Consider the following 27,617-nt stretch of genomic DNA (forward strand, 5'->3'; position numbering starts at 1 on the left):
AGTTTATGTTCTAAAAATAGGCACAATTTCTACTACTTCAATCAAGGTATAATGATTAGAACATACTTAGAAACTCTCAACTGAAAGTGAAGCATAACAAGAGGCCCATGGGCCACATCGCTCACCTGAGAAGCTTTGACCATTCTCTTCTTTACCAGGTTTCCTCCTTGTAATACATTGTGCATCCCCACCCTACCCCACTGATTATAATTTAGACATTTTCAAATCTACACTACCCCAGGATCCTTCAATGTGCACATAACTTTCAGCTTTTCTATATTTCTATGTAAAACTTTGATTCCCCATTGTGGCCCCGCCCTTCCCCCGGGGGGTCATGATTTGAACAATTTAGAATCTACACTACCCCAAGATGCTTCCACATAAGTTTCAGCTTTTCTGGCCCAGTGGTTCTTAAGAAGAAGATTTTTTAAGATTTTTCCTGTATATTTCTATGTAAAACTTTGATTCCCCATTGTGGCCTCGCCCTTCCCCTGGGAGTCATGATTTGAACAATTTAGAATCTAAACTACCCCAAGATGCTTACACATAAGTTTCAGCTTTTCTGGCCCAGTGGTTCTTGAGAAGAAGATTTTCAAAGATTTTTCCTCATATATTTCTATGTAAAACTTTGATTCCCCATTGTGGCCCCGCCCTTCCCCCGGGGGTCATGATTTGAACAATTTAGAATCTACACTACCCCAAGATGCATCCACATAAGTTTCAGCTTTTCTGGCCCAGTGGTTCTTGAGAAGAAGATTTTCAAAGATTTTTCCTATATATTTCTATGTAAAACTTTGATTCCCCATTGTGGCCCCGCCCTTCCCCTGGGGGTCCTGATTTGAACAATTTAGAATCTAAACTACCCCAAGATGCTTACAGATAAGTTTCAGCTTTTCTGGCCCAGTGGTTCTTGAGAAGAAGATTTTCAAAGATTTTTCCTCATATATTTCTATGTAAAACTTTGATTCCCCATTGTGGCCCCGCCCTTCCCCCGGGGGTCATGATTTGAACAATTTAGAATCTACACTACCCCAAGATGCATCCACATAAGTTTCAGCTTTTCTGGCCCAGTGGTTCTTGAGAAGAAGATTTTCAAAGATTTTTCCTATATATTTCTATGTAAAACTTTGATTCCCCATTATGGCCCCGCCCTTCCCCAGGGGGTCATGATTTGAACAATTTAGAATCTACACTACCCCAAGATGCTTACACATAAGTTTCAGCTTTTCTGGCCCAGTGGTTCTTGAGAAGAAGATTTTCAAAGATTTTTCCTATATATTTCAATGTAAAACTTTGATTTCCCATTGTGGCCCCACCCTTCCCCCGGGGGTCATGATTTGAACAATTTAGAATCTACACTACCCCAAGATGCTTCCACATAAGTTTCAGCTTTTCTGGCCCAGTGGTTCTTGAGAAGAAGATTTTCAAAGATTTTTCCTATATATTTCTATGTAAAACTTTGATTCCCCATTGTGGCCCCGCCCTTCCCCCGGGGGTCATGATTTGAACAATTTAGACTCTACACTATACCAGGATGCTTCCATTTAAGTTTCAGCTTTTCTGGCCCAGTGGTTCTTGAGAAGAAGATTTTTTAATGACCCAACCCTATTTTTGTCTTTTCTTGATTATCTCCCCTTGTGAGGGGACTTGGCCCTTTATTTTAACAATTTAAATTCCCCTTCACCCAAGGATGCTTTGTACTAAGTTTGGTCAAAATTGGCCCAGTGGTTCTTGAGAAGAAGTCGAAAATGTGAAAAGTTTACAGACGGACAGACAGACGGACGGACGGACGACGGACAAAATATGATCAGAAAAGCTCACTTGAGCCTTCGGCTCAGGTGAGCTAAAAAAGTAGTAAAATACAATTTAATTGAAAGATTATGACTTACAATTAAGTAAGTCTGAGCTAATGTGAGATCACAATTTAAAATGTCTAAGCTGAGGTGAGATAAACACTTACAATGTCTGAGATAAAGACTTACAATGTCTTAGGTGAGATAAACACTTACAATGTCTGAGATAAACACTTACAATGTCTGAGCTATGATAAATACTTACAATGTCTGAGCTAAGGTGAGATAAACAATGTCTGAGATAAACACTTACAATGTCTGAGCTGAGCTGAGATAAACACTTACAATGTCTGAGATAAACACTTACAATGTCTGAGATAAACACTTACAACGTCTGAGATAAACACTTACAATGTCTGAGCTGATATAAACACTTACAATGTCTGAGCTGAGCTGATATAAACACTTACAATGTCCGAGCTGAGCTGAGATAAACACTTACAATGTCTGAGGTAAGTCAAACACTTACAATGTCTGAGCTGAGCTGAGATAAACACTTACAATGTCTGAGCACAGGTGAAATAAACACTTACAATGTCTGAGCTGAGCTGAGATAAACACTTACAATGTCTGAGGTGAAATAAATACTTACAATGTCTGAGATAAATACTTACAATGTCTGAGCCAAGGTGAGATAAACACTTACAATGTCTGAGCTGAGCTGAGATAAACACTTACAATGTCTGAGCACAGGTGAAATAAACACTTACAATGTCTGAGCTGAGCTGAGATAAACACTTACAATGTCTGAGGTGAGATAAACACTTACAATGTCTGAGATAAATACTTACAATGTCTGAGCCAAGGTGAGATAAACACTTACAATGTCTGAGCCGAGGTGAGATAAACACTTACAACATCTGAGATAAAAACTTACAATGTCTGAGCCGAGGTGAGATAAACACTATCAATGTCTGAGATAAACACTTACAATGTCTGAACCGAGGTGAGATAAACACTTACAATGTCTGAGATAAACACTTACAATGTCTGAGATAAAAACTTACAATGTCTGAGCCGAGTTGAGATCAGGTGAGGAGGCCAGGGCCAGGAGAGATGGCAGACAGTGGTTGTGATGGGAGCACTCGGGGGGAAGCATGGTACTGGCCTGTAAACAATCAACATTACTTAAACACATCCAGTACTTATTATCAAATTGAAATTTTTCTTTAACAGTCCACTTATAAATATTTTTAGCTGAATATATAATCACATTTTTCTTTTTTAACATCTCCATTTATGCTGTAACAGTAACTTACTAAATGAAGTAGGTCACCGAGGAGGATTGTGGCACGGACAAAGAGTTGACGGTCACTGCTGATTATCACTTCTACTAATGCCTGAAAATCAGTGTTAAAATAATCCAATTAAAAATAATACACGCTTTGCAATGATTCTTACACAAAATAGCAATATTCCAGACTTCAATTTACCACATGATTAAATATTTTAGTTTCAAAACTGAGGACATATCTGTTCCATCAATGGTTTACACATGCTAAAACCCTATTCCATGTTGAAATGTACTTCTACATTTTGATATAAAATATGTTCTACTAATGTTACCTCTAGAATTCCAGCTCCAATCCATGCAGACAGAAGTAATGCTAAATGGTTTTCAATTAAATTTGGTCTAAAATGAAAGAATGACATTAAAAGTATAAGTATGTTCAGTGGGATTTTTGGGAGTTTGAAAAAATCCTTTAGAAATAAATACTGAGTACATGTTTGATAGAATAAATGAGGAATGTGTATTATAGCACACCTGATTTTAGCCATGTGGGGCAGAATACACTTCCCCTCCTCAGCTACAAATCCATCTGTTATCTTCCAGTTTTCCTGCATCTCAGACGGATCTACAGAAAAACAACAGATATCACTGAAAATTGATATATATTCTTATCCATGACTGTAAACACATAAAAATAGGTACACTGTATCAATCTGTGAATATTTAAGCTAATTCACTTCCTTTCATCTTAAACTGTAACACTGGACAGGGTACGAGTTTAACAGCTGAGCTGGTGTACTTACCCACACTTAATAAAGCCGTGTCGAAATCATCTGTTGACTCGGGAATTTTCAACCGAAATAAATCAAATAAAATCTCTAGTATTCCATGCTGAAATCATCAAATAACCATTATTTATATTAATGCTTACATTAGAAATGAAGAAGAAAGATTATTATAATTGTCTCATTTGAGCAATTCAAAACAAGTAAACTACAACAGGTACCCTAATTTCTTTGTATGGTAGGTAGAGAATGCCAACAAGGGACTGTAAACCACTGCCATCGGGTCGACAAAAACGAATAATTCCTGTAATTAAAACAGAATTCAATTGCTTGTATGGCTCTTCCAATGTATTATCTGATTGATAGTGTAGGTAAAGTCTCAAAATTAACACTTTTTGTCTTTTTTAATTTAATACTGTACCAGTATTTTACAATTTTTATAATGATCAGAAATTCAGAACCCTAAATTGGCAATACAACATATAAAATACTTACCCGACCAAGTTCGCATGATGGAGACGACAGCCATTTTACTGGCTGCAAATCGATTCTCCTTCTCCTCACTACAAAATCAAAACAGTGTACACTTAATGTTGTGGGCAAAGATTAATAAGAGCTCTAACTGTACTGTATTAACTCCTATAGGTACAAAACTTCATATGTACATTCTTAGAGTCAAAATTTTAAGACAAAACAATTTCTAAGAGATCAAAACTTGTGATAAAACTTGAACTAACCCTGAGGATTGCTCTGATGACTCAGCACTGAATCTGTAATGGCAGTCTGTGAAGGGGGCTAACAGTTGCTAAAAATAGATTTAAAAATTGTAAACACATAAAGGAGGAACTGCTGACAAAATTAAACTGGATCTACAGTACTTTAAAGTCACATGACTATTAGATTATATCCACACTATAACCCTTACCTCTAGATCTGTGTTAAACTTGATGAAATGTCTGGTCCTGGGATGGTTCAGTAGATGTAGAATGGTGGACACCAGCGATTCGTTAATTCTGGGATATTGGTGGCAGTCCAGAGCAGCTCTTAAAATAGCACCAATTCCTCCACATCTTGCCAATAACTCAGGATTCACAAATGCTACAATAAACATAAACTTGTGCTGCATTAAGAAACCAATCATATAAGTGGAATATAAAGCATCAATACCTAAAATGTATGGTAAAAAGAAGTTAATTTCAAAATCTGCATTACTCAGTATTTTTTTATGTTTAGGTTTTCTAGGGAAAGAAATACTTGTACTACCTAGCTATAATTGAATTTATTTCCCGTTTTATGCAATATTTACCTGTTTTACGTTGTGTTCCCAGAATCACCTGCTCCACTTACATGTGAACTTGTTTCACATACTATAAATACCTCTCTGTACCAAACCTACCTGTTTCACATATTGTTCTATAAATACCCTCTCTGAACCAAACCTACCGGTTTCACATATTGTTCTATAAATACCCTCTCTGTACCAAACCTACCTGTTTCACATATTGCTCTATAAATACCTCTCCGTACCAAACTTACCTGTTTCACATACTGATCTATAAATACCTCTCTGTACCAAACTTACCTGTTTCACATATCGTTTCTAGAGCTATCCTGACCATTCGGTCTCTCTCGGCTGTTCCATCATTACTAATGGCAACCAATGGATAAAATAAGAGATCGGACAATTTCTTGGGTGCAATCTGCAGAATTTTTCTGACTAGTTTAATCCCATGTATTCTCTCTACTTCATTGTCTAAACATAAATCTATTGACCTGCAATACAAGTAGACATAATGTAATAAAATTGAATTGTGTTATTTATTTTCATCAGTGAGAAAAATTTATTAGATTATGAAAACTATCGGTAGTCAAATATCTGTACTGTATGTCAAGTATCATTAAAAAGAAATAGGACATATGAAATGAATATTAATAAATGAAGTGGGTTACAGACCTGACAATTAAGTAATCTATGTGGAGAGTGTAAAATAAATCGACGGTCTCTTGGTCCTGGAGAAAGTATCGCAGCACTCGTAACACTGCCGCTCGTACTTCTTTTGCCTCATGGAATAATCCTACTCTTAAACTGTAAAATACCACATAGTTCAGCTAAAATAAACTGTAAAATACCACATAGTTCAGCTAAAATACAATAGGACCTGATTGTTAACATGGGATAGAAATTGACAGGGGGAATGAAAATTTATGTAATTATCTGTAAAGTTTCCCACAAAAGTTTTAATTTTCACATTTTTAAATTGTTGAGTTCACTGATGAACTGTTTAAATGAGGAAATTTAAAACTGATTTTTTTGTTGTTGTAATTTTGGATAACCTTATGACAATACACATTGTATATACATTACTTTCTGATTAATATCTCAGCTATTACTCACCAACACAAAATATCTCTCTTTGTGAAGCCTGAGTATTTGTCATTTCCATATTTAAGTATAAGTTTGACTAAAGCATTCAGGTATGCTAGCTTCTTAGATTTTGGTATACTACTTTGGGAAACTATGACAGCTAAAATCTCTTTCAAATTTTCATTTGGGTCTGAAAAAGATGTAAAAAATCTATGAATATGGTGCAATATAGTATATTCTAGTAAACAAAAATGTAAGTATCAATACAAAATAATGAAAATACATGTATTAATATCAACTGCAGTGAACTTTTGTACCAAAACTCTAATACAATATTAATGGAAGTCAATCTATTTTCATTAAGTAACACCTTAAACTTTATCTCTATATACGAAAAACAAATTATCTATTAATTTGTGAAAATACAATTGTAAAATTTTCTGAAATTCTGATATTGCTTTTGTTTATAATTTAATGTACAATGTTATTAGATGATAAAAGTAAGGGAATATCTTGTCATTAAAGCTCATTACATGTCATGGAAAATCCCCACTTGGAAAAAGTTTTTATATTGTCTGATTGTTTAACTTCAAACAAAACAATATACAAATACCCTAACATTTTGAAGTGGAATTTCCACCAAAAGTCTATGTACCTTGCGTTTGTTTTTATTTTGCCTACTTCTTTATTCCTTGGTATTTAATTACTGTAATTTTATGTCACTTCATTGTTTTCATATAAATATGTGTTTATTACATTTCACTTGGAACCTTGTTCATTCTTCATTACTTCTATGTTGCTTTTTTCTGGTAAATATGTTCTTCTTTCTTTTAAATTCATCAATTTTTTTTAAAAATACATACCCGGTGTCATTACCGTAATAACGATTATCTGCATTTGAAGCATCCAAACAATAAAAACATTCAACAAAGTCAAGACAAATACAAGTTGTGTGAATTTAAAGCCACATTATAACGCCAGGTGGCAGGGTGTTACCTACGACTGTTGGTAAAATTGTGTAGGCAAACTCATATCTACTATTCGTTCCTATAGAAATTAATGTAGTGTGAAGTAGCAGATTATTGCTGGAATTCTTCAGCAATGAAAGTTTAAATGAATGGAACATTGCTATGAAAATTCATCAACTGATATTTTGTTGGATTTTATCCTTTTAACAAGCGCAGCTTGTCACTGCGAGCTTTTAAAGCAACACCTGGGCAAAGAGAAAATTCAGACTACTGCACATTCGTTCATCAGATTTGTTTTCCTCAGTAACTCTAGACCCGCAATGCATCACTCGTTAAAGATACGTTCTCGCAAGAGCAGCAAAGGTTTAACTAAAAGTTAAGACTTTGTGACTCAATGAATAAATATTGAAGATAAAAAGTAAACGAAACGTTCTTCATTTAATTTCAGCACCATTCAGGCTTCTTTTTGGTAATGTAATTTACATTAGACGTCATAATCTAGACGCATCAAATGGCACATGTGGCTTGACGAGCCCAATCTAACTATTAATTACAAAAGAAATATCTGCGCTCCCCAGAATGATCACACCATCAACTTATTAAAGGTAAGAAACACTGTCAACATATTAAAGGTAAGAAACGGATTCAAAGATTTATAGTGATAGGGAATTAAAAGGATGCCTACGTAAAAAAATTGTGGGTCAGTAATTCATTTCAATCCATATTGATCGAAACAAAACATCGAAGTAAGGTCAAGATTTCCCGAAACAATCTGTGTGACACTTGTCTGGGATTCGCAGAGATGTCACACCAAAATTTTTAGACTCGACAAATCTAGCCAAGATATTCTGTATCAACTAAAAAGAGGTTATATCATGGTCACTTTAAAAGATCTGATACTGTATAAGTTAAGTTACTTTTTATTTTTAAGAACTGTTCTGCATAAACAATTGGGAAAAATAAAAATTAAGCACTGTAGAGCTAAAAATGGACTTTATGGAGTACACACCTCTCGAAAAATCAAGCTTCAAATTTTCGTCTGCACTTTCATGTCGAGCTGAAATGAACAAAATATGCAATTATTCTGAAGATCCAGTGATTTATTTCTATGAATTACTGCTGGCTTAGGAAATTGTTCTCGTTTTTACCTCTGAATCGGCCACTTTTAACGAAAGGTCGACCGCCGTGGCGACCACTGGCCGCCATCTTTTTTCTGTTACTTCCTACTTTTTGTTAAGTCGTAGATAATTAATTCTTTATATTTATATATTACACTGTGTTGAAAAGTGCAAAGTTGAAATGAATACACATTGAATGATATATTTCAACATTACTTCTAATGCTAAAAAATAAGCAGAAAAATATTTATCTTCAGATTACGACAACTGCCGAAAGCTGAAAAGATAAACATGGACACGATGGAGGTGGTTGAGCCAAAGTTTACAAAACTTGTAGATGGCATGATGGGGGCTGAAGGCCCTGTATTTGACAAGGACGATAATTTCTACATGGTTGCACCTGAAGTAGAGAAAAATGGCAGTTTTGCGGGCCAGGTTCTACGCATTGATCTGAAGAATAGCAAGGTATTGAGAGGGGATTACGTGAGATCTCATCCCATAACAAACTCGGACTATGACTAAGTCGGACTATAGACCCTTTTCCTATGACATATTTTGCTTAGGGCGGTGCGTCGATTTACCCAAAAGGACCCAAAAGGACCCAAAAGAACCCAAAAGGACCCAAAAGGAACCCAAAAGGACCCAAAAGGAACCCAAAAGGACCCAAAAGGAAATTAAGAACAACCCAAAAGGACTTGAATAAAAGATAGTAAATGGATATATAATAAACATTTTCATATTTTATTAAATCTTAAACTATTTTTTTGAGGGTAAAGTGTGTGTTAGGGGTGGGGGTGGGAGGTCCCCCACCACCCACCACCCCCACTCATCCCCGATACCATATGCCTAGAACATGTCATAAAATAAAACTTTTTTCATTTATTAAATATCATATCGTAAGATATGGTAAAACAGAAAGAGAAGTAGATTAATACTTTGTTAATTTCAGCTAAAAGAAATCAAAGCATACCTGACCAGATTTAGTGTTTGATGTGCTTTAAAACTTGTATGTTATTGTTACAGTTGCAACAATACTTCGCTTTAGGTCTATGAACAATATAAGTATGTTTTGCCAACTTTTATGTAAAAATATAATATAATATTCGTGATTTACTTCAAATTATTAATTTTCAATGTATTATGATAGATTAATTAAAGTCCTTTTGGGTCCTTTTGGGTTCCTTTTGGGTCCTTTTGGGTTCCTTTTGGGTCCTTTTGGGTTCTTTTGGGTCCTTTTGGGTCCTTTTGGGTAAATCGACGCACCCGCTTAGGGTGCAAAACACAGTTTTATGTATGACGTTATCAGGACGTTACTTGGTGAGGGACAAGCAAAACTGACCCCTATAAAAAAATAAAATGGAGGCTTGTTACATAGACTTCTGCATATCAATGGAAAGATAAAATTGTGAATTTTGTAAATATCCAACTATAATACATTCATCCATTACTACTAGGGGGTATTTGACACCTGAAATATGGGGGATATTGGGTTGTTTATGCATCCATTTTCAGTGCACCTATGCATTTTTAACCCCCCTGCTCAACAAAAACAGAAAAAATCAGACAAAATAAGTTGTATGCATTTCACAAACAAGTCCTAAGGTTTTCTTTTAGTGTGCTTTCAGGGTACATTTTCCACCTCATGAAAGAGCTACATTCACCTGCTAATTGACTCATGCAATTCTGCACATGTGAAAACCGGATGTTTTGGGAGTTATCTCCCCTTATTAAAAAGTCTCATAAATTTTTTTTTCTAAAAATGAATGCACATTTTTTCCTTTAAATATTAAGATAAGATTCTACTTTATGTGAATAAAAACAAAAATGATGCAGTTTTCATCTAGACTCCTATAAATAGCAGGAAAATCCCTACCCAGCATGCTTCTCTCTGGGAAAAACCCCCTGGATTTTATACGAAACTGTGTTTAGCTACCTTAAAGGAAATAATTTTCTTTTGCAATTGACTTTTTTGTATTTAGGTGCAAAGAGGACAGAATTCCAAACATTTTGGTGCATAAATTGTTGAATTTGGTCCAGAAATGGCCAAGTAATTGTAAATTTAGTATTACATGTCTACGACATCGGTCGACGCATAAAACAGGACTTCGAAGAGAAATTCAAACCTAACCGAATCAGCTCACACAATAATTTTATTTTTCTTCAATTTAAAAAACACAAAGTATGAAATATACAGTATTTGAATATCAATAAAATGTTACATTATAAATTTTTTGAAAAGCTGCCAAACAATTTTTACAGATATTGCTAGTTTCTGTATAAACAAGGGGGAGGGGGTCTAATTGGAAATAGTCACTGTCTTAAATCAGAAGATTGCCTAAAAAATCTGGACGGTGTCATCCTAACTAGATACTCAATAGTTCTATGTCACATGTATATCTATACAGAAGATACATATTCTCATTTGCGATCAATTAAATTGAAGGTCATGACCTTGCGAAGCTTCCATTTTTGACATGACGTCACACTTTGATGTCACAATGCAGTTGCGTCATAATGTAAAATAACAACTTTAGCCCCTGAATCCTTATCATATGTATAAATTCTATGGAACATGTATCTAATAGGCATTATGCCTTACACAGTGTCAACTTGAGATTATATTGTATGGTTAACTACATAAATTAAAACAAATAAAGCAATTTTCTATGAACTTACATGCAAATAAATGAGGGAAATGTCATCAAATGCTACTCCTTAAGGGTGCAAAACACAGTTTTATGTATGACGTTATCAGGACGTTACTTGGTGAGGGACAAGCAAAACTGACCCCTATAAAAAAATAAAATGGAGGCTTGTTACATAGACTTCTGCATATCAATGGAAAGATAAAATTGTGAATTTTGTAAATATCCAACTATAATACATTCATCAATTACTACTAGGGGGTATTTGACACCTGAAATATGGGGGATATTGGGTTGTTTATGCATCCATTTTCAGTGCACCTATGCATTTTTAACCCCCCTGCTCAACAAAAACAGAAAAAATCAGACAAAATAAGTTGTATGCATTTCACAGAACAAGTCCTAAGGTTTTCTTTTAGTGTGCTTTCAGGGTACATTTTCCACCTCATGAAAGAGCTACATTACCTGCTAATTGACTCATGCAATTCTGCACATGTGAAAACCGGATGTTTTGGGAGTTATCTCCCCTTATTAAAAAGTCTCATAAATTTTTTTTTCTAAAAATGAATGCACATTTTTTCCTTTAAATATTAAGATAAGATTCTACTTTATGTGAATAAAAACAAAAATGATGCAGTTTTCATCTAGACTCCTATAAATAGCAGGAAAATCCCTACCCAGCATGCTTCTCTCTGGGAAAAACCCCCTGGATTTTATACGAAACTGTGTTTAGCTACCTTAAGAGTTATTCCCCTTAGCCGCCATCTTGTAGGGCAAAGTCGTGAATTTAGGGTGCGTCGATTTACCCAAATGGACCCAAATGGAACCCAAATGGACCCAAATGGAACCCAAATGGACCCAAATGGAAACTCAAATGGACCCAAATGGAAATCAAATGGACCCAAATGGAATATAAAATATATATATCATATCTTATTTCAAGTTTCTACTTATTTAAAATATAGAGAATAATGAAATTAAAACAAATAGAAAATATTATAATATGATTATTTTCTTCAATTGTATTTTCAAAAATGCGATTTAATTCTATTTGTAATAACTATTATTGAACATACTTGAATACAAAACTGAAGTATTTGATATTTTTTATGGCCGTAGGAACGGAGGTGGAGGTGGGGGTGGGGGGGTGGGGTGGAGGTCATGCCACCCCCTGCCCCTATCCCCCAATAATTTTGCCGGTATATAGGGTACTATCAAAACTTCATGTTTCAAAATACAATATTACAGACTTTTAAGTTAAAAAAATTAATTTGTAACTGTAAGTTCATTTATTTTCATCATTTAGATAAGTATTAAAATACGATAATACATATTTAATATTCCTTTTGATTTCCATTTGGGTCCATTTGAGTTTCCATTTGGGTCCATTTGGGTTCCATTTGGGTAAATCGACGCGCCGGTGAATTTACCTCTTTGAGCAACCAATTTTAAACATGCATGCAAGATAGAAATGGGGGGAAATATTTACAATCTTAAAATTATGAATTAATAGAGGCTTTGACAAACATATATTCATAAGCAAAATAGTGTTATCTTTACCTCTGTAACCAGTATAACAAATTGAACTTGGTTGAATAATGAAGGGATCTGGATATGTTGCCCTACAATATGGCGGCGAAGGGGAATAACTCCTAGACAAAATATGCCATAGGAAAAGGGTCTATTACGGAGTCGGCCTACACAAACTCGGACTATAACAGACTCGGCCTACCGCTAAAAATTTAAGATGTATAGCATAAGTTTATTTAGTTTAACGAATAAATTGTTTAATATTTATTTAAAAAAAATAATATAGGTGCTAGTGATTAAGTATTGAATTTTTTTTTTGCAAACCCTATATTTTACATGAAGTGATTTTTAGCTCACCTGAGCCGAAGGCTCAAGTGAGCTTTTCTGATCAAAATTTGTCCGTCGTCTGTCGTTGTTGTCGTTGGCGTTGTTGTCGTTGTCGTAAAATTTTCACATTTTCATCTTCTTCTCAAGAACCACTGGGCCAATTTCAACCAAACTTGCCACAAAGTATCCTTAGGTGAAGGGGATTCAAATTTGTTCAAATGAAGGGCCACGCCCTTTTCCAAGGGGAGATAATTATGAATTAGAGAAAAATTATGGGCGTTTTTAAAAAATCTTCTTCTCAAGAACCACTGGGCCAGGAAAGATGAAACTCATGTGGAATCATCCTCAGGTAGTGTAGATTCAAATTTGTTCAAATCATGACCCCCGGGGGTAGGGCAGGGCCACAAAGGCCGATCAAATTTTTACATAGGAGTATAAAGGAAAAATCTTTAAAAATCTTCTCAAGAAACACTGGGCCATGAAAGATGAAACTCATGTGGAATTATTCTCAGGTAGTGTAGATTCAAATTTGTTCAAATCATGACCCCCGAGGGTAGGGTGGGGCCAAAATGGCCGATCAAAGTTTTACATAGGAATATATAGGAAAAATCTTTAAAAATCTTCTTCTCAAGAACCACTGGGCCAGGAAAGATGAAACTCATGTGGAATCATCACCAGGTAGTGCAGATTCAAGTTTGTTAAAATCATGACCCCTGGGGGTAAGGTGGGGCCAAATGGCCGATAAAAGTTTTACATAGGAATATATAGGGAATCCTTTTAAAATCTTCTTTTCAAGTACTTCAAAGCCATGCTTATAGTGATATTTATAGGGAATCATCCTCAGGTAGTGTAGATTATAGTTTGTTCAAATCATGACTCCCTGGGGGGTTAAAATTCACCCCCCCCCCCCCCCCCCCCCAGTAAACTTTCAGTTCTGATCTGATATGTGCTTTTTCCTAGCCAATTGCTCGGGTGAGCGATGTGGCCCCTGGGCCTCTTGTTCAAGTTAATCACTAGCGTGAATAGAGTTTACTTTAGTACTCCAAAGTTTAGAGTATGCGGGTAAAATTTATCAAATTATAGAATAAGGTAACGCAATAAACTTCTAAAGATGTATCTATTTGTATTGATATATTACATTTTTTTGTATAAACTTGTATTATTTTTATGCAGTGGAGATTACGAGAATATTTATGTTAAACTGGAACATTTTTTTTTTTTTTTTTGGTTCAGGTTACTTAATTCGCAAAAAATAAATAATTATTGTTTGGATAAATGAAATAATTGTGTCTTCAAAAAAAGTACACTGGTCAGTTTTAAAGATGTGATGATTACCTACAAGTACTTATTTCAGCATTTACCGCGCGTTATTAATTTTACAAGCTAGCTGCGATATTTTTTTCTTTCATTCTTTAGTAAAAATATAATTTATAATTTCCATTACAAAGTGGACAAATTCTGACCTGACAATCTTCCTTTTCTCACTTTTGTCATTTACCTATTGAAAAAAAGATGCAAGCTCGGTATATTTAAAAGAATGAGAGGAAAAGCAACGAGAACAAATGGTTTACAGAGAATTCTCAAAAAAAGTTTTTTCCAAGCATATACGTATTGCTTTGAAAGATTTTTATATGCATGGAATTAAAATTAGGATATTTTTTCAGTTGTATCAAAAAAAATCTTATTCCAGATAAAGATGTTTAATTGTGTTGATGTGGTTTTAAGATTTCTTTACTAAAAATTATCATATTCTTTTTGTCAACCGAGAATATGCAAATATGAAGAGAAATATTTAAAGTTTGTAATAAACGCAAACCATTTATATTCATTAAAATTTTTTTAAAGAAATCAATAATTCCAGTTTTATAGGTTATATACACATTCATTTGAGTTAATGTGATTAACAATTAATAAAACATCAATTAAAATAATTATTTAGGTGTTTTTGAGTCTACTAGTGTCAAAGAGACACCGCCCCATTGTTTGTACATGCATATCCTCTCTACCACCCCTATAAGATATGGCTTCCGTGTGTCACCTTTGTGTATTCCAAGTAAACCGGCCGTGTTATGCATAAATTGATAAGCAATTTAAAATATTGCATTTTTTTTAATTTGTCGCATTATCTGTAAATAATTTTTCAAAAAAGCATTAATATGAGGTTTTATGCAATTGAACAAAGGCTAAATAAATATTTTGTAACTTGTAATAAAGTTACTGAGTATAAATTAAATAATAAAGAATACATATTTGTTTTGTTCATAAAACTTAAAAACTAACTTAATCATTTTAAAAAATAAAATGAACATAATTCTTTTAATTTACTTTGCAAAGTGTTATTACTAAGTACTATTATAAATGCATAGGCCGAGTCTGCAATAGGCCGACTCCGTAATAGTCCGACTTTGTAATAGTCCGACTCTGTTATAGTCCGACATCTCTAGTACCCTTGAGAGAGGCATAATTAAGTGTCACTTGATTATGTGATTTTAAAGTCCAGCACAATCCCTTTATGTTTGACTGGCAAAAAGAGAGCTACAGATCCAAGCATTGTAAAAACCTTTGATATACACCAACATTTTTTTGTCACATACTTTTGAGTATTGTCGTATTCCACGTTTTCCTGCTCAATCACCAGTACTTTACTTTGTGTTTCTGATACTTTATTTAGCTTCATTCAACATCGACAAACAGATCCTATATGACATTAGATTGTCAGTTTAAAAAAAAATTGCATTCCAACGTCTAGCTGCGATAATGTACGTAGCCTTTTCCGATATTTTAAATCTGATATTTTTTGGAGATGGCTACAATTCTACTGCATCTTCGTAATGGTGCAAATATATTTTTTAAATACAGGTGGCTGCAGACAAATGAATTGTTTTTCAACTTACTTCTAGAAAGATGAAATTTTTATACACCGTCAACAACAATGTCTGTAAAATTCGGAAACCTAATAAAATAAATCTGTTTTTTAACCAGTCACTCTCTTCAGAAGTCATGACAGACTTCTCACGTGATGCAATGAGACTTGCTCTTGAAATTAAGAATAACTTTATGAAGCAAATGTTAGGGTAACTAAATGATTGTGCTGTATAGCATCACTAAACATCAATAATTAAACCATTCCATGTGATATTTTTTCATAAACAGCAATTACATGTACTGGGTATTATGCCTAAAAAAAGGTAATTCCTGTAGAGAATCAGATCCTCTCTCTATAGATCCCTAATTTCATTGGCTGTCCTGAAATAAAATTGATCAACGTCGGTAAACATAGCGGATAAATTCAAGTTGTGTTGTTGACATACACGAACTAGATGCTGTCATGAGACAGTAATACCCGCACTAAGGTGTTTGCCTCTAAATGCACACCTCTTCATATTGGGCTTTACCAAGGAAAAAGTCAATATAATTCAATAATTTACATATTACATGTTTTATCAAATTGAGCATAATATGCTCAGGTGACCATGTGACCCATGGGCCTCCATCTAATAAGTATTTCATATCCTTAATTCATTACTAGTCTGAATTAAACAACAGAATTAATTAATGATGTAAATAAGGTTTGATAAAGGGGGGGGGGGTTATAAATTTTTGGCACATAATTGGAACTTTTTAAATCTATTTTCTCATATCTATAAATCAACAAATAATATTATTCAAATTAGTGTAAAGAGTTTTTGATGAATTTTTCAAAATGTGCAAAGTTTATTTATATTTGACAAGGCAGTTCTAAACTTCTTGAAAGCTGCCATATATACACAATCAATTTAGTCAACCCCCACCCCTCTCCCATCAACACACACACACAAACACACCTAATTTGCCTGTTTTTGGAAATAGGCCTAGATGGAAAGTTAAGATAAAACATCTTTCGTAAGTTATAATTTTCAATTTGTTCTTGCACTATACAATCGTCATGTATTTGAACACCTGCATCACATTGGGCTTCCGTCACGTACCCAACTTAAGTACTAGTTTTACCATTGGCATTATCATTTTTAGATTTCACTGCACGTGCAGTAGGCTACTAGTGTGGTATACACATCATTGCATATAGGAATTATTTCATTTTGTGTTTTAATTGGATTATATTTCATGAAGATTACAGGACCTAAATAATGACAATCGGTAAGTACAAAGTTTTGGTATAGATTTGGGTAAAATAGTCTGAAATGCAAACGGTTAGGTTCAAGTTTAAAGGATCAACGGTCATCCGATGCTTTGACATTCTGAAGAGTTATCCCCCGTTATCAACGTTACATTCAGTTACAAGATCCAGAATTTTTTTCTGGGACTGGGAGGGAGGGGGGTTTCCAGACCAGAATTTCCTGAGAAGCTAAAAAAAAAAAAGTTATGTTTGGGTCTGTTTTCTAAGGTGCAGGGACACTTAGGGCATACAAAGTTATTTTTATTTCCTCCAGTATATATTATAGTCCTGCAAATTCCAAGGGGGGGGGGGGGTGAGAGGGCGATCAGCCAATCCACTCCCTGTCCCTGTAATGACAAATGATCATGTGACTCCTAAATAGTTGGAAAGTTTTTCCATTTGACTCTCCATAATTTTGTTTCTTGTGTTATTATGTTATGTAAATTTAATGGTATAAAGGTTATGAATTAACCCCTGGAGGTCATTCCCACTCCTAATGAGCTGGAAATGTTCACAATATGACTGCATTAAATTAAATAAAAGTGCATCAATGATAAGATTACTTGACATTTTTTTCATGAATTTGTGTCAACTAGTGTTGTCACGATGATCGATTTAAAATCGATGATCGGTCGGCAAGGCTGTCGATTTTAGACAATCGATTCGAGATTTTAACAATCGATTAATCGGTATATTTCTGCACATATCTTTTTTTTTTTTAAATAGTTTTCTCACTTTTATTTCATGAACAGGCTCTTGTTATCAAAATATATATATATTCCAAGTGTTGTCATTTATTACCTATTTTAAAATACATGTATACTTAAAATCTGTTTAGATCAATCGCAAATAATGATAATTGTATTTCTAAACTGAAGAAACTAAACTACTTGTATAAATGAAATATATCAGTTTTCAGTATTTTGGGGAATTCACTTTTCATTTCATGTGGAATCACAAGGATTTGCAATATTAAATGTCTTTTAATAGTTTAAAAAATTAATTCCATATACTAGTATATTTTAGCTGATCATGTAAATTAAAACCTGATCTGTCAATGCTTATGTTTCCCAGGCCAAGTAAATCCTAATCATTCAAAAATCTGTATTACTGATATTGTTAATCAACTGCATATATACTGTTTTTAGAATTCCGATCTGTACAATGCACCTCTATACTTACATGTACATTATTTAAAGATAAAATTCTAAATTTTATATGAAATATAATGCCTATTTTATGCGAAGGGTTATTGATTCGATTATTGGCCGATGATCAGTTGGTTAGGGTCTACCGATGCTACCGATTAATCGATTCTGATTTTCAACCGATTTGACAACACTAGTGTCAACTTATCTTCTGGCGGCGGCCTAGAATAGGAATGAAAATCATTCAGAGATGGACCACATTAAACTATTTGTAAAATTTTTTTTAATGTAATACAAGTAGTAGTTTGCATACATAAACAAACAGGGGTCTGGGAAGGGGTGAGGGGAAGGATCGAGTTAATATTTCTTTATGTCTTAATGGTTGAAAACTCCTAATAAAAATGAATGTTGACCTCAAATCTAACTTGTCCTCATTATTTTTCAAGTGGTGGTGTCTCCATACGAGTGAAAAATTCCTGAGAGGGATGTTTAATAACAAACAAAATGACATAAAAACACAATATTGATTTGCGTTAAGAAATATGCAGGGGATTTTTTCCATCATAAATCTTCTTCTCAAGAACAGCAAGGGCATTATTGTCCCCCGTTTTGGGGAAAGGGAGGGGACGTTAAATCTCATTTGTCTGTCAGTTTGTACATTTTATTGACAGCTTTAACCTTGGTCATAACTTTTGAATAATAAGAGATACTGCTTTCCTATTTCACATGTACATTACCACAAAACTTTCTAAATATACTATGATTTTTTTAACCCAAGTGAGACCTTGACCTTAAAGTTTTACCTACTTTCCAAAAAATAACATTTTAAATTGATCAATTTGAAAGAGAAAAGAAAGGGCATTCAAATTATACATGTTTATTACATGTGAAAAGACTTTTCTAAATATATCATTACTTTTGACTCTGTGACCTTGACCTAGAAGTTTAACCTACTTTTCAAAAATATTATATTGTATATATAAATTTTGATTCAAAAGAGATATGACTTTTATATTTGACATGTACATTACCTGCAACAAAATGTTTCAGAACATGCTATGATTTTACCCCTTTGACCTAATTTTCAAAAATTGATATATGATATGGGTGCATATTCAATGACATAATATGCCATAAATTATGGCATCCCATTCACTAAATCACAGAAAGCAGAGGACCACAATTCTTTGAATTTGCTTGTATAATCTTGATAGATGGAAACATCGTCATATAATGTAGATTCAAGTTTTTTATGCCACACCATGATTAGGAATACATGTATAGTTTTTGTCATGTCCGTCCTCCACCCTTCCATCTTTCTTTCCATTGGGCTCAAAGAAGCTTTCTAGATATTTTTATCAAAGTTCATATGTTGATGCACACTGATGTAAATATCCAACTGCAGCAATATTTTTTGACTTTGACTTTTCCTTTGACCTTCACGTAACTTTTCTTTAAAGAGGCTGGGTGGTTGCGGCCATTTTTAGACTATTTTGATCTCCTTTAGAAGAAGAGCTCCATATAAAGGTATAATAAAAATGATAAAATGATCAAATTTTAAAACTAAAATTTAAGTAAAAAAAATTTTTTGCCAAATGATAGTTGACGGCTTAAGATATCATATCCCCAAATTTAAGTTATAACCGGTGGTTAATAAAAAAATAATTTGTTGACCCCCTAGCCTCCTTAAATTACTGTTTAGCTTTATTTCAAGTTGTGTAATGAAACTTTACATGATGATACATACTTATGTAAGCTTTACAATACTTCACTCTTTTTTACCTTGACCTTTCCTGTGACCTTGACCTCACTTTTCTAAAATTAATGTCTAAATCAGTTTTGAGTAAACAATTCAAAATATATTTATCAAACTTCATATGCTGATACATACTGCTTGAGAGCTATTAATACATCAACTTATTTTGACTTTGAATTTTCCTTTGACCTTGACCTCACTTTTTAAATTTGTGTTTATCTAAGTTTTAAATAAACCATTAATTATAGTTTTATCAAACTTCATATGCTAATAGTAAATTCATACTGATGTAAGCTTTTCAACTGCAACAATTAACATTTTGGCCCTTACCTTTCCTTTGACCTCTCTTTTCTTAGAAAAAGTGTTAAGGTCAGTTTCATTAAATCATTCAAGATATTTTTATCAAACATAATATGCTGATAACTTCATCAAAAACTTCACCTTGCACATTCCTCTGACCTTGACCTCCATCCTTTTTAATTTGTATTTTGCTTAGTTTTAAAGAAATAATTTAAGACATTTTTATGTTTAGCATGCACTTATACATAATTTGGTGAGGATTTATAATCTATATCAAATTTATTTAGATTTTAGTTTCAATTCTAAAGAAACTGTTCAAGATATTTTCAACAAACTTAATATGCTAATACAAATTTTCCTGTAGCATGAGTAATATACATCCAGTGGGACATTCATGTCCTATAGACATATTTCTAGTTTTTCAAATCATAACCTCAAAGGCTAGGTCAGGCCACAATTAGACATTAAACATTCCGAAACCTTACTGCACATCTACATGACACCACCAACCATCTCCTCAAAGATGATTAGACTACTGTGTAAAATGTAAGAGGAGTTCAGGGAAGACGGGGCTTTTTGCATAAAAAACGTCATTTTTCGACCCCCATTTGACCCCTCGGGGCAAAATCAAAATTCCAAAACCTTACTGCACATCTACATGACACCACCAACCATCTCCCCAAAGATGATTAGGCTACTCTGTAAAATGTAAGGGGAGTTCAGGGAAGACAGGGCTTTTTGCATAAAAAACATCATTTTTTGACCCCCATTTGACCCCCCGGGGCAAAATCAAATTTCCAAAACCTTACTGCACATCTACATGACACCACCAACCATCTCCCCAAAGATGATTAGGCTACTGTGTAAAATGTAAGAGAGTTCAGGGAAAACAGGGCTTTTTGCATAAAAAAAAGTCATTTTTCGACCCCCATTTGACCCCCCGGGGCAAAATCAAAATTCCAAAACCTTACTGCACATCTACATGACACCACCAACCATCTCTCCAAAGATGATTAGGCTACTGTGTAAAATGTAAGAGGAGTTCAGGGAAGACGGGGCTTTTTGCATAAAAAACGTCATTTTTTCGACCCCCATTTGACCCCCCAGGGCAAAATCAAAATTCTGAAACCTTACTGCACATCTACATGACACCACCAACCATCTCTCCAAAGATGATTAGGCTACTGTGTAAAATGTAAGAGGAGTTCAGGGAAGACGGGGCTTTTTGCATAAAAAACGTCATTTTTCGACCCCCATTTGACCCCCCGGGGCAAAATCAAAATTCCGAAACCTTACTGCACATCTACATGACACCACAAACCTTCTCCCCAAAGATGATTAGGCTACTGTGTAAAATGTAAGAGGAGTTCAGGGAAGAAAAGTGTGACAGACAGACGGACGGACGGACGGACATGAGTAACAACAATATACCCGAACTTTCTTTAGAAAGTGCGGGTATAAAAATAACCGATATATGGATTGTTGTGTGTATTTTTGGATTGATTTATGTCTTGCATAACTACATTTTTGGAGTTAAAGTAAGAAACATTAATTAAATAGCCATTTACTGATAATTTTAGCGGAAATCTTTGCGGAAGTGAATCACTCTCGTCTTGCACTTGCACCATTACAGAGATCCTAAGGAGCTGTAGCTCTCTCCCAAATAAAAAAAGGAGGGGAGGGAAACAGTATTGCAGCTATCCGACGTCATATGTGGGGGTCTTGTTAAAATAAAGCACCCTAAAGGAAAACAAAGTATCAGAAAACTTAAGGAATAAAATATCTGGTACATTAACAGTTAGCGTAAACCTAGTGTTAGGCTAAATGTACATTATATATACATGTATGTTAAGTGCACTGGCAGGTATTTATCATCTGTGTTTAACCTTAATCCTGTTCATAATAAAGATAATAGCATTTAGAAGGACCAATAAATTAAATAGGAGTCTATTGAAAACAGCAATGTAGATTCTGATAGGCCTTTAAATAAAAAAAAAAAATAGGATGACAAACAGTTTTTCATATACATTAACATACTAAAAAAAGTATGATAAGATAGCAAACTAAAGCTTTTTTTGAACAGCCAGTCACCCTGTTTAGCCAATTCAAGCTACATGTATATAACTATATCAAGAGATTGTACTCGATCTAAAAAAAGAATGATAAATGTTTCTACTGTAAAATTATTCCAAGTTATAACATGTTAACCTCATGCATTCAGTTGAAAATAGTAGAATGGCAAGGGATGTGAGAGCAAATGCTGAATTAAATAAACTTTCTGATCACTAAAATAAAAGATAGTAGCAGTTTTGTAGGTCCATGTATCCTTGAATGATATGCTTTTATCATGTTTATAGTGCTATGTAGGGAAACAAGTGATAATGAACTTAATCATACCATGTGTTAATTTAACCTAAATATCTGACTAGCAGCTAGGCTAAGGGCTATGATCTTGAATTGTCTAAGAAACAATGACGGAAAGCGACAGAAAAGCAGTACCCCACAGGGAGCTCAATATAAACTTTTCAAAAGAGGAAAATGTGGGTCATTAATGAGTATTTATAAAGAATCAAGTCTCCTCAAGGAAGCATGAAATGAAGTCAAATTTTACCCCCCCCCCCCAACCCCCACAAACAAACAAAGAGGAGAGTTAAACATTTTAAACATATCTTGTTCGGCATGATTATCAAAATAATAGGATATAATGTATCAATTCAGTTAAGGCAAGGCTTATATTGACTGAACGCGAGAGTAGGAGTGTGATAAGTAATTACCTAAATAAATAAAAAAATGAAGGTAATGATTGAGTAATAAACAAATATATATTTATACCTTTCCTCTCTAAGTATCTACTGGAAACATGATTTCATTAAACAGATTTTCTGTAACTTTAACCGAAAAATAATTTCTAAGATAATAGAATTATACCCACCCATAAGGGCATTACCTCCAGGAATAGCTAGATTGTTAGAGTCCTGCATGAGTATTTGTTTATGGTGAAATTATTACTGATAGACCTAGTGTGTTAATCACTCTGTTATTATCACTTACAGGAAAATGATGAAGTTGTATTGCCATGGTAATATCATTGATTTTAATTTACAAACTGAAGTCTTATTGTAATGGCTAAGTATGTTTATAGTATATAAAACAGGATAACATGCTAACAATGAGATACAATACTTGCAAGTTGTGTGAGTTTTGGTGGACATCTAAATGCATACAGCTTATGTTATTGTTAAACAAGTGTAGTCATTGATAATGTAATGGAGCGTGCAGTCTTATGGGATTTATACTGGAACTCACAACCAAAGAATCAGAGGTCTAGACTCAGAATAATGCATAGGACTTAAAGTCTCAGGATAATTAAGTGGTTCATTGGTGTTCAAACTCAGATAAGTGGTTCAGACTCACCTTTGAGATTAGTGGACTCAACTGTGGGATTAGTGGTTCAGACACAACTATGAGATTTGTGATTCAGACTCAACAATGAGATTAGTGGTTCAGACTCAACTATGAGATTAGTGGTTCAGACACAAGTATGAGATTAGTGATTCAGACTCAACAATGAGATTAGTGGTTCAGACTCAACTATGAGATTAGTGGTTCAGACACAAGTATGAGATTAGTGATTCAGACTCAACAATGAGATTAGTGGTTCAGACTCAACTATGAGATTAGTGGTTCAGACACAAGTATGAGATTAGTGATTCAGACTCAACAATGAGATTAGTGGTTCAGACTCAACTATGAGATTAGTGGTTCAGACACAACTATGAGATTAGTGATTCAGACTCAACAATGAGATTAGTGGTTCAGACTCAACTATGAGATTAGTGGTTCAGACACAAGTATGAGATTAGTGGTTCAGACACAACTATGAGATTAGTGATTCAGACTGAACAATGAGATTAGTGGTTCAGACTCATTTACTGGTTTGAGATTAGTGGTTCAGACACAACTATGAGATTAGTGATTCAGACTCAACAATAAGATTAGTGGTTCAGACTCAACTATGAGATTAGTGGTTCAGCCTCAACTATGATATTACTGGTTCAGCCTCAACTACTGGTATGAGATTAGTGATTCAGAAACAACTATGAGTTAAGTGGTTCAAACTTAATTATGAGGTTAGTGGTTCAGACACAACTTTGAGATTAGTGGTACAAGTGTATAATGGCTTAATGTTAACATTTTTTTCTTCAGTCCTCCGTTTTGTGTGAGCCTGCTGTGGATGGAGATGGGGGGATCCCCGCAGGGTGTCAGTGTGATAAAGACAACGTCTTATGGATCGCAGACATGAGGCTCGGTCTCATCACGGTGGACACAAATGGTACCTTCAAACAGGTGGAGGATCATCCGAGATCAAAATTGTTATTAAGTCTTAGCTTAACATGTCAGAAAGTAACTTTTATGAGTTTCATTAAAAGGCTTATTTTTAATTTTCATTAGGAAAAAAATCCATATTTATTGGGTTTTTATTTTACAATTTTACTTTTCTGCTTTTAAAGGAACAAAACTTTCGTCTTCATGCATCAAATTCAAGTAAATTGATTTCTGGTTGAATGAATAATTCCAGGTAAGAAAAATTTGCAAAATTATTTTTCTATGGTTTGATTAAATTTTGGATATTCCCATAGATTTGTAAAGAGGATAAGACAGGCCGTACAATGCAGGGCTGTAATGACTGCACCTTTGATTATGAGGGAAATCTCTGGATAACAGCGCCAGCTGGAAAAATCGCCCCTCACCCATACGAAAGGTCAATGGAGGTACATATATGTACATGATTATAGAGAGCTCTTTTTATGTATCATTATACTTCATTCACTTAGTAATAAACTAGAGGCACTGTGAGCAATGAGCTCACTAATTGATAATCCCCCTTCCCCTCCCATGTGTCCATGTTTTGCTAATACTCATGTGGGAGGCAGGGGTATCAATTATTGAGCTCTTTGCTCACAGTACCTCTAGTTTGTATATGGATCCATTTTATTAAACATAATTTTCATAAAAAAATTATTGTGATGTCACAATTGTTGATATGAAACTATACATGTGTAAAACATCAGCAATATTGTACTATAAAGGCATAAACATGTGCCAACTATTTTGTCAGATAATTTGGTGTAGAATGTGGCTCTCAATTTACCCTGAACATTTATACTTTGTTCTGATTCTATGATAAACTTTTGCTTAGTGCTTCACATCAAAGAGATCATGTGAAATTGATTCTAATGGAACAAAAAATTGGAGGATATTTTTAATCTTTTATAAAATAGTTCAATATAGAATTTAATTCACGAGTAGAACAGAATTTTTATAATAATATATTGAGTGAGAAGAACTAATACTAGTATTCTGTCTCATGAGTGAAATAAATTCTATATTCAACTACAAAACATTGAAATTTCTGTTTATTACATTTTCTTTGATTTTCCCTTAGCATCTGTCTTTTTGTGTCAGAGTGTCACAGGCTGTGAAGTCATAGTTGAGTGTTTGAGTAGTCATTGCTTCGCAATTGTGAAATTCAAAACATTGTATACATGAAGTACAATTTACAAATAATCCATGGCAGTTTTAGTCTCCATCATAATATATACTCTATCATAAGAGATCAGGGACATTTTTACAACATTCTTTGTGAAGGGAAAGAAAATTGAAAGTTTAGATACAGTTTTGATATTCTTTCACACAGTAACAAAATATTACCTTTATTCAATAAATATAGAAGTCCTTCATCTTTCAGATGTTATAAATTCCATAAAACAAACAAAAGCGTGTAGTAAATATTTTTTGTTTGTTGGTAGGAGCCGTTTGGGTCTGTTTACTGCTTCACCAATCAGAGGGAGATGTTGTTGATTGATACAGGGCTGAGGTTTCCTAACGGCATCGCTGTCTTACATTCCCCTGACGGCAGGCCGCAGACCCTGATTGTAGCCGAGACCCCCACTAAATCACTGTGGGCCTATGACATCCAGGGTCCAGGGAAAGTGGGGCAGAGGAAACTCTGGGGAAAGCTGCCAGGTAAATATAAAATGTTTCTAGTTTAATTGATGAATTTCTATGCACAGATCAGTGTCACTTAAATGATTTTAATTTAAGAATTCAGAAAAAATCCTTTTGTTTGCAGTTGTTTGAATTTGGTATATAAAATATGAATAAACACAGGCTTAAAATTTTGATAAATTTATACATTGCCAATTTTCCCATTTCATTCATAAGGACCATCAGCACACATAATTATGATTTTTTTTAGCAGAGGCTTGAAGGAGATGTTCCATATCAGGTTACAATAGAGAAGTTTTCATTGTTAGTTTTATATTTTGACAGGTGACTTGGAGGGAGGACCGGATGGTATGGACTTTGATGAGGAGAACAATCTCTTAGTGGCTCACTGGGGGTCGGGATTTCTGGAGGTGTTTGGAAGAGAGGGAGGGACCCCCCACACCCGTATCAGGTGCCCCTTCTCCAGGACTAGTAACCTCCACTTCAGGAAGGGGACGAAGGAAGTGTACGTCACCGAGCACGATTCTCACGGGCTGTGGAAGTTTGACTGGCAGAGGGCCGGCAAGTTGCAGTATTGTGACATCATATCTCTGTGAGGCAGCTTATTTTACTGTATTTATTGAGTTATCATGACTTTATCAATGGTGCTAATTCTTGCCTTAAAACACTGCTAGGTTGTTGAAAAATTAAAACAACTCTCCATTTATTGTATGATGCATTTATTGTTGCAGAAAACAATTTGTTTGCATATTTTGATATACATATGTACAATGTACATATATATGCAATATATCAACAACAGCTGCATAGTTTGGTTTAAATTGACAATCATTAAAATACAAGAAAACAAGCTTATAACTAAATGCCAAAAACAGACAGTTCTGCTTTGAAATATGTGCAATTTGTTATATCAATTAAAGTTACAATGTATTTTGAAGTTAATGGAAATGAAAATTACTTTGCTATAAGCATCAGTTCATTATAAGCACATTTTTCTGTAATTTTACGCAGGTATATCTACAAATACTTTTTGGAAAATCTTGGAAATTTTTGTTCATATTGTATTTTACACTTTGATTATTGCAAATTTATTGAAATGTTTATTTACATATTTTATAGTCATGATTTATTTTTATTTATTGTTGTATATTTCACAATTTTATTAGAAAAATTGTTAACATTCATCAGTCATCACCCCACTATTCATTCTTATTAAAATAAAATGCTTTAACAGACAATGAAGGTTTTCAAAAAAAAATTGCTATTTTAAGTGAAAACACACAATTTCAGCACACTTCTTAAACTGCCTTTCAACTTCAGGAAATTGAGCTGCACTTTTGAGAATTATTTTGTATTTAAAATGTGTTGTTTCTGATTAATAATTTGTATTAAATTAAAAATCTTTAAATTCATTTATGCTAAAAAG

The 27,617-nt window shown here is 34.0% G+C and overlaps 2 protein-coding genes across 2 annotated transcripts; one reads left to right on the forward strand and one right to left on the reverse strand.

Moving 5' to 3' along the window:
• Positions 1-2,860: 2,860 nt before the first annotated feature.
• LOC134272738 (rapamycin-insensitive companion of mTOR-like) lies at positions 2,861-8,457 on the reverse strand (the record flags this gene model as incomplete). Its single annotated transcript, XM_062754929.1, has 14 exons — positions 8,351-8,457; positions 8,212-8,259; positions 6,265-6,424; positions 5,824-5,955; positions 5,452-5,642; positions 4,795-4,967; positions 4,607-4,674; positions 4,365-4,432; positions 4,091-4,173; positions 3,888-3,975; positions 3,619-3,709; positions 3,420-3,486; positions 3,113-3,193; positions 2,861-2,961 (listed from the first exon to the last, which is right to left on the reverse strand). Coding segments are annotated over exons 1-14 (1,409 nt in total), but the record flags the coding sequence as incomplete, so codon positions are not given.
• A 62-nt stretch (positions 8,458-8,519) lies between these two features.
• Positions 8,520-27,268, forward strand: LOC134272737 (diisopropyl-fluorophosphatase-like). Its single transcript, XM_062754928.1, has 5 exons — positions 8,520-8,785; positions 24,389-24,529; positions 24,823-24,954; positions 25,993-26,209; positions 26,516-27,268. Exons 1-5 carry the CDS (start codon positions 8,612-8,614, stop codon positions 26,785-26,787), a joined length of 936 nt encoding a protein of 311 aa, XP_062610912.1. The 5' UTR covers positions 8,520-8,611; the 3' UTR covers positions 26,788-27,268.
• The last annotated feature ends 349 nt before the right edge of the window (positions 27,269-27,617 follow it).

This window comes from Saccostrea cucullata, unplaced genomic scaffold, assembly GCF_032062105.1.
Source record: "Saccostrea cucullata isolate Sc308-1 unplaced genomic scaffold, CSIRO_AGI_Scuc_v1 ctg8303, whole genome shotgun sequence".
Lineage (NCBI taxonomy): Eukaryota > Metazoa > Mollusca > Bivalvia > Ostreida > Ostreidae > Saccostrea > Saccostrea cuccullata.

What these genes read in the sequence shown, in the direction of transcription:
- LOC134272737 (XM_062754928.1), top strand. Translation starts at nt 8,612, where the DNA reads ATGGACACGATGGAGGTGGTTGAGCCAAAGTTTACAAAACTTGTAGAT. An exon ending in TTGATCTGAAGAATAGCAAG is followed by an intron (nt 8,786 to 24,388) that starts GTATTGAGAGGG and finishes TTTTTTCTTCAG; the next exon opens with TCCTCCGTTTTGTGTGAGCC. An exon ending in CAAATGGTACCTTCAAACAG is followed by an intron (nt 24,530 to 24,822) that starts GTGGAGGATCAT and finishes ATATTCCCATAG; the next exon opens with ATTTGTAAAGAGGATAAGAC.